The sequence below is a fragment of the Lithobates pipiens genome, unplaced genomic scaffold (assembly GCF_037356315.1).
Source record: "Lithobates pipiens isolate NorthernLeopardFrog02 unplaced genomic scaffold, aLitPip1_a1.2 Scaffold_19, whole genome shotgun sequence".
Classification (NCBI taxonomy): Eukaryota; Metazoa; Chordata; class Amphibia; order Anura; family Ranidae; genus Lithobates; species Lithobates pipiens.
In genome coordinates this window covers 17,796,028-17,804,598 of record NW_027507764.1, presented here as the reverse complement: position 1 = coordinate 17,804,598, position 8,571 = coordinate 17,796,028, and the positions used below count along the sequence as shown (strand labels likewise).

The following is an 8,571-nucleotide window of genomic DNA, read 5'->3' as shown; positions in this document are numbered from 1 at the left end:
AGTGGCTGCGTTTGAAAGGCACAGTGGCTGCATTTGATGGTATAGTGGCTGCGTTTGATGGGCACAGTGGCTGAGTTTGATGGGCACAGTGGCTGCGTTTGACGGGTACAGTGGCTGCGTTTGATGGCACAGTCGCTGCGTTTGATGGTACAGTGCCTGTGTTTCATGGAAAACAAACGTAGCCACCCTCTAACGGGAAGTGGGACCATAGCAGCAAAAAATGGAATTTGAGGATTTGGAGGAGAGTAATAGAAGGGACTTTTTTGAGTTAAGAATACATATTTGGCTATAATTTTTTTTTAAATCAGAGTTTAGTGTCACTTTAACTTTCTTGATATAAGGAGCCCCTGACATCATGTACTCCATATTCAGTAAATAAAATGCTACAGAAAATGCTCAGGGACTCTGGACATGTAACAGGAGATAGTCAGAGACTGAGCACATACTATAGGAGTTATTTTAAACTGGAGAAATTCTTCAGAAGACAGTCATAGACTAGAGACCCATTACATGAGACTATTAGAGATCACTGCTATTACTGTCCATTTACTAATCAGTGATTCCACATTTGTGCTTAAAGTGGAAAAAAGTCCCCCTCCCCCTCCTATCTATCTTGCCTAACTTGTATAAAGAATATGTGTTTTTGTATACAGGTTATGCAGGAAAGGTAGGATGGGGGGGTTATGTAGACATTTTTTAAGAAAAGTTAGAATTTCTTTCCATTTTAATGACACCCTTAACAATAATCCCATCTAATATTTATTTTAACAAGACCAATTACAATAGACCTGAAAATAAAAAAATACATAAAAAAAAAAAAAAAAGGATGGATGACACAGAAAAAAATAAGACAGTGTGAAAGAAACTTTATTGTCTTTAGTAAGCACCTAGGTAAGGAAACAAATATATAAAGAAAATTTCCCCAATGAGGACACAGACAGCAGTGGTTCCAACCCTTCTACACTTCATACAAAACTAGATGACTTTAGCTAATTTTTAAGTGGTCTATTCATAGATGATTTCCCACAATAATCACGCAAACTTTATCCAAGATTCACATAATTGGATGTCCTCCTCTAGCTAGATAGGAGAACAGACGTATCATCATGATGGATGTGAAATTTGATGATGAACTTTAGGATTTCTTCTGTCGTGGTCCTCTGAGGTTTATCAGCAGACACGCTTCTTCTAAGCTACGAGGTCACCGTAGACCTCCACCTCGCACAGGCTCAGGTATTCACTGCGCCCCGGGATCACCACGCTGACGTATTGACCCTCCATTCCATTACAGCAGAAAATTGTCGTAGGATCAGAAACTTGGGTGACCATACCGCACCTGTGGAGAACAAACAAGGATCAACGGAATGATACAGAAAATACACTTGTTTAATTGTAGGAGGTTTACTAAAGGCGCCCAAAGTGTTCATTAACCACTTAAGCCCCGGACCATGTTGCTGGCCAAAGACCAGAGCACTTTTTGTGATTCGGCGCTTAGTCATTTTAACTGACAATTGCTCATTCATACGACGTGGCTCCCAAACAAAATTGACGTCCTTTTTTTCCCACAAATAGAGCTTTATTTTGGTGGTATTTGATCACCTCTGCATTTTTTATTTTTTGCGCTATAAACAAAAAAAGAGCGAGAATTTTGAATAAAACAAATTATTTTTTACATTTTGCTATAATAATAATATTTTTTTCCCTCAGTTTAGACCGATATGTATTCTTCTACATATTTTTGGGGAAAAAAATCACTCGCAGTGAAGGGGTTAACTAGGTGGCAGTGTAGGGGCTGGCTTAGCCTTTCCTTCTCTGGGCTGGCCGCTCAGCTGTCGGATAATTGCCAGCTCTCATCTCTCTCCACAGTTACCTAGCTGTTCCTGATGATGCTCGTCTGACCTGCCTACTTAAAGCTGTCCAGCTCCCTTCACCTCTGCCTTCGCCTTGGTCACATCACAAGAAACCATCTCCTGCGTACCTGGTTAAAGACGGGCTTGCTGACCTCCTTTCTGGCTCCTTATCCTGCTTGCTGTTCCTTCACTTGGATCCCTGACTCTGGCCTGGCTGACTACCCGATCTGGTTATTGAACTCTGGCCTGGCTGACTATTCGATCCGGTTACTGGACTCTGGCTATGCTTTGACTATGCTTACTCTATTTACCTTATTATTTCTATTTAATAAACAAGTGTGATTTAATTGTACTTCTGTCTCGGTCTGATTCATGGTTTCTGACACAGTGACACTGTCACTAGGCAGAATGGGGAGATGATTGTTTACATTAGCATCTCCCCGTTCTTCCTCCCTGTGAGACGATTGCGGGTATCCCCGCGGCGATCATGTCTGCGGGACCCGCGATCCGACTCACGGAGGTTACAGCCGGCTCGCGCGTGCGCACGCGATGGCACAGCTGCAAATTTAAAGGGACGCACAGGTATGCCCATTCGCCTGTCCATGCCATTCTGCTGACGTACATCACGTGCGCCAGACGGGAAGTGGCTAACCACTTGCTTACGGGGCACCTAAACCCCCCTCCTGCCCAGACACATTTTCAGCTTTGAGTGCTGTCACTCTTTAAATGACAATTGCACGGTCATACAACACTGTACCCAAATTACATTTTTATCATGTTTTTCCCACAAATAGAGCTTTCTTTTAGTGGTATTTGATCACCTCTGTGTTTTTTATTATTTGTTAAAAAAATTATAAATATTTGTGGCAATACACATGGATCTCACATTGGGTCACCACCTGTGAAAGGCTTTGAGGTTATAATGCCTAAATCAGTAAGTTTAATATCAATGTTCCTATATAGATATTGGCTTGTGTCGGGGGTAATTCCCCTCACAGTCATCAGGGGGGAGGCTCCCCCCGGTTTGTTTGAGCTATCCTGGGGCTAAGACGTTTGGGTAAGATTCTGAAAATGTTGATATGTATTGTAAACATGTCTTCTCCAATTTTTGTTGTTGTTACTGAAGGTCACTTCATACAGTTTTTATTGATTTAATTGTGGTTTATGTATATATCCTTAGATGTATGTATTTCCTGAAGAAGCTGAGAAGCGAAACTAGTCGAAATACCTCACCTTCCCCATGAGCTATTGATTTGTTGTATTGTGAATTGTTTTTATATTCAAATAAATTGAGACAAAATCCTTTTACACAATTTCTTTTCTCAATGTGTTCATATGTTTAATGCGCTGATGTGTTTAATGTACTGATTTAATGTTCTAATGTTTTAATAGTCCCCTGCTCGCATTCTTTCTTGATATTTCTGGTTGGAGACCAGAATTTTCAAATACCTATTCCATGTGCACAGCGAATGTCATCATTCAACATCACTGTTGCGGCTTGGAGATTTATTTTGGGAGGGAATCTCTTTATTTGTTTCTAGGATATACACTCACCGCCCACTTTATTAGGTACACCTGTTCAATTGCTTGGTAACACAAATTGCTAATCAGCCAATCACACGACAGCAAACTGAGCATCAGAATGGGGAGGAAAGGGGGTTTAAGTGACTTTGAGTTGTTGGTGCCAGGCGTGCTGGTCTGAGTATTTTAAAAACTGCTGATCTACTGGGATTATCACGCTCAACCATCTCTCGGGTTTACAGAGAATGGTCCGAAAAAGAGAAAATATCCAGTGAGCGGCATTTGTGTGGAGGAAAATGCCTTGTTTATGTCCGAGGAGAAAGGGCAGACTGGTTCCAGATGATTGAAAGGAAACAGTAACTCAAATAACCACTTGTTACAACCAAGGTCAACAGAATACCATCTCAAAACATCAAACCTTGAAGCAGATGGTCTACAGCTAAGAACAGGAAACTGAGGCCGCGTACACACGGGCGGATTGTCCGTCCAACTTTTGAATGAACGGACTTGACCACACACGATGAACAGACAGTCCGCTGAAAGCTTGCGCGATGACGTATACAGCACGTACGACGGGACTAGAAAAACGACGTCCAATACACTGCAATGCAACCTTCGGCCGTGTAAATCCTTTCTGAGCATGCGCCATACTTAGTCCGTCCAACTTGCGTACACACGAGCGGACTGTCCGCTGAAACCAAGTTTGGACGGACAAAACCAAGTTTGGACGGACAAAATTACGGAAATTCCGTAAGACTTTGTTCGTCAGACTGTCCGCTCAAAAAGTCCGCTGAAGCCCACACACGAGCGGATTGTCCGCTGAAACACGGTTCAGCGGACTAAGTTGGACAGACAATCCACCCGTGTGTACGCGGCCTGAGGCTACAATTCACACAGGATCATCAAACTTGGACAATAGAAGATTGGAAAATGTTGCCTGGTCTGGTTTTCAGCTGCCACATTCAGGTGGTGGGGTCAGAATTTGGCACATGGATCCATCCTGCCTTGTATCACCAGTTCAGGCTGGTGGTGGTGGTGTAATGGTTTGGGGGATATTTTCTTGGCACACTTTGGGCCCCTTAGTACCGATTGAGCATTGTTTAAATGCCAAGGCCTACCTGAATATTGTTGCTGACCATGTCCTTCCCTTTATGACTACAGTGTGCCCATCTTCTGAGGTCACTGTACTCCAATTGCCTCCACAGTCACCACATCTCAATCCTGAATCTATGCCAACAAGAATTAAGGCAGTTCTGAAGGAAAAAGGGGGTCCAACCCGGTACTAGCATGGTGTACCTAATAAAGTGGCTGGTGAGTGTATATATAGTGCTAGGCCCTACCACAGTGTAAGCCCCCGTACACACGGTCGGACATTCTGCCAACCAAATCCGTCGGATTTTGTCCGTCCGATTGTGTCCGAAACTGTTGCATACAAACGGTCAGACAAAGTTGTCGAAAAATCCGATCTTTCAGAACGTGATGACGTCATTTCGTTACGATGGGACTACGTTCAGGCTAGTAGCCAATAGCTTTGATGTAGGAATTTGATCTGAGCATGTGTGGCACTTTGTCCGATCGGAATTCTCTACACATGATCGGAGTATGTCCTATCGGACCAGTTTGTCGGAAAATATTTCCAACAAGTTGGAAAATTTGGTCCGACGGATATTCCGACGGAAACAGTCCGATGCATAACACACACAGTCGGATTATCCGACAACACGGTCCGATAGGACACATTCCGACGGATTCTCCCACCGTGTGTACAAGGGCTTAGAAGTAAATGGCACACAGGGTTCTCTTTGATGCAAATTGTGGGGGCTCCAGAATATCTGTTCTGAGCAGAGAAAATTGTGTTTCCAGTCTTCTTCGGTTTTTATAACTCTTATGCCACGTACACACGATCGCACATTCCGACAACAAATTCCATTGGATTTTTTCCGACGGATGTTGGCTCAAACTTGTCTTGCAAACACACGCTCACACAGAGTTGGTCGGAAATTCCAAACGTCAAGAACGCGGTGACGTACAACATGTACGGAGAGCCGAAAAAAATTTAATTCAATGGCCAGTGCTGCTCTTCTGCTTGATTCCGAGCATTCGTGGCACTTTGTGTGACGGAATTGTCTACACACGATCGGAATTTACGCAAACGGATTTTGTTGTCAGAAAATTTTAGATCCAGCTCTCAAATTTTGTGTGTTGGAAATTTCAATGGAAACTGTCCGATGGAGCCTACACGCGGCCGGAATTTCCGACTACAAGCTCCGATCGCACATTTTCCATCGGAAAGTCCGATTGTGTGTACGGGGCATTAGATTGGGTTCTGGAGTTCAGAGACTTCAAAGAGCTGAGGAAAGGAAAAAGCCTCTAACCCTGGGTTGAGGTATTAATGAAGGCCAGCAGACTGTGTCTGGGACTGACATTGATTTAGGGTTCCACCCGGGAGACAAAATGGTCCCTGTCCAGCATCAAGGGAGTTGGATAGAGAAGCAGGGAGCTGCAAGAGAAAGAGCCGAGAGGTGCAGGGCTGCACATAAGCACAGTGGTGCTAAAAGGTGATGTGAGGGACCAGACTTAAAACCTATGCTTGAGGCCTGAGAAGTAGTTCTGTAATGGGAAGCCAGGAGGCTTGATATACATTTTATTTGTGTTTAATATGATGGTTTCCTAAGCCCTTGTACACACGGACGGAGAATCCGTCGGAATGTGTCCTATTGGACAGTTTTGTCGGATAATCCGACTGTGTGTGGTCTCCATTGGACTGTTTCCGTCGGAATATCCATCGGACCAAATTTTCCAACTTGCTGAAAATAGTTTCTGACAAACTGGTCTGATCGGACATACTCCAATCATGTGTAGAGAATTTTGATCGGACAAAGTGCCACGCATGCTCAGATCAAATTCCTACACCAAAGCTATTGGCTACTAGCCTGAACGTAGTCCCGTCGTAACGAAATAATGTCATCACGTTCTGAACGATTGGAATTTTCGACAACTTCGTCCGACCGTGTGTATGCAACAGTTTCGGACAAGATCCGTCGGACAAAATCCGACGGACAGAATCCGTCGGATTTGGTTGTCGGAATCACCGACCGTGTGTACAAGGGCTTAGAATGTTTACTTTCTCTTTAAATATATTCATAGGTCAAATTCAGTCATGCAGTAATGTCTCTTATTTTGGGTTCAGGGTACTGCATAGGACCTTTGTCATTGGGCTTTTATTTGCATCAGATGTGTTTTTTATTATAATACAAGTATATGAGAAGGCAAAACTCTCTTGAGTTCAATGCAGACCAAAAAAAGGTCACCTGTCAATGAATTCTGAATGATCTCTGAAGCCTCTCAAACTGATGCCATCGACACAAGCCCAAAGCCCATTGACACAGGTAACCGTACAGTGTCCTGTCCCCGTGGTACTCACTCCGGGTTGTTATTGTCTGGAGAATTTCCAATTCGGACCTCAGCGCACATCAACCGTTCCATAAAGCCATCTGTTCGTCCAGTGACTACAACGACATTCACTTTGTATTTCTGTTTCAGGTCTACCTTCCACCAGGGCGATGGGTCCTTGTATGTGTGGGTACAGAAGCCATGATACCAGATGGTATCTGTCACACCATCAATGGCCTTGTAAGCTTGACCAATATCAAAAACTGAACTCTCCGAGGCTTCCCCGCTTCTGGCGATATCTGTGGCTGAAGAAAGAAAAACAAAACACACTCAGTAATTATACATCGTGTACAAAGTATTTCCATTCTTCTAAAGGGGCCTTCACAAAAAAAAGAACTGTAGACTGCAATGGTGTCAATAATTTGACTGAGACAGTGGGATAGATTTACTATAGCTGGAGAGTTCAAAATCAGCTTCCGGGTAAATTTAGGGGTATACTTATTTTAACCAAATAAAAAATATGGATCATGCAAATTAATTTTTATATTGTCGGTTTTTCCACCTTTTTCTGTAGGTACTTGAGACCCCTATGGTCTCCTTAGTCACAGAGAGGTGGCATCTGATTGCATGCTGGCATCCCATATAGCATTGGTGGACATCTTGGGCCAGGAAGAGTCTAATCAAGACCCTGGCACCCGGGTTTGGTGCGCATTTCATGTTGTGATTAGAGTAGGGACAGGTCACCCATCTGTCAGGGACAGTGATTCACATCAGGGAGAGGTTCCAGACAGGTAGGGGAAGTGCAGGAACATGCCATCCTTCCTGGATTTCTCCCCACTTGGATATGGATCAGCCAGGCCACATTCTGCCCCTCAAAACTGACGTTGTCAGCACACTGGAGACCTTACAATGCTACTCCTCGCAATTTCATCCTGTAAGTGTTGCCAGTTGCTATCACTTTTAGGTTGGCTCCGTTCCCTTGCAGGGTCCTTGGGGCCAACCTTACGAGCATGTTTCCACACAGAATTGCACCTAAACGTGCCGCTACTTCACACACAGGCAGCGGAAACTGATTGCTGGTCATGCATACACTTGCATCATATGGTGCTAAGGGCAATGAGATATCTTGTGATTTTTTTTGATCATGGATACATGATTAATGCTTATAAATATGTTACTACCAGATATTACCGTTTTAGAAATTGGCTCCATGGAAATGTGCATTTCTATGTATATGAGATTTTAGTGTCTGTAAACATGTATCTATGTATCAATTAAATATTTTACTATCCACCGTTCTATTCATTTTGTTACCATGAGCTTCATATAAAGTCCCAACCTTTTTTGCTGCTTCTATGCTGCTTTTCCTGCTGCATTTTTGCTCCTTTTTTGCTCCTTTTGCTCTTTAAAATACCTGAAGGAGTTCTTTTGATGACCTACCTGCTGCCATAAGAGTGTATTCAGACCCTCCTCCTCATCTAGTGCACCAAAGTCATTTTTATGTACTTTTTTACCTTTATATTTTTCTTACCTCCAGGTGGACGGCTGCAGCACCAAGCCAGACCCAACGACCCCAGGAAAAGCAAAGCCACCAAAGTCTTCATTCTGGAGGAGAAACCAAGACACAAAGAGTCTGTTACTATAGTATGTTACACGAGAAGGTGATTCTGCATCTCTTCCTCAGTATCATCTCTTCTTTCTCTGGTACTTCGAAATACCTTTTCTTAGTATTAAAATAAATTCTCTTTCGATCAGATCTGTAATTTCATATATAGTGCCATGAAAAAGTATTCACACCCCTTGACAT

General features: G+C 43.2%; 1 protein-coding gene across 1 annotated transcript; it reads right to left on the bottom strand.

Moving 5' to 3' along the window:
* Nucleotides 1-851: 851 nt before the first annotated feature.
* LOC143997939 (fucolectin-6-like) lies at nucleotides 852-8,369 on the bottom strand. Its single transcript, XM_077493758.1, has 3 exons — nucleotides 8,296-8,369; nucleotides 6,796-7,069; nucleotides 852-1,336 (listed from the first exon to the last, which is right to left on the bottom strand). The coding sequence occupies exons 1-3, from the start codon at nucleotides 8,366-8,368 to the stop codon at nucleotides 1,189-1,191; spliced, it is 495 nt and encodes a 164-aa protein (XP_077349884.1). The 5' UTR covers nucleotide 8,369; the 3' UTR covers nucleotides 852-1,188.
* Between the last annotated feature and the right edge of the window lie 202 nt (nucleotides 8,370-8,571).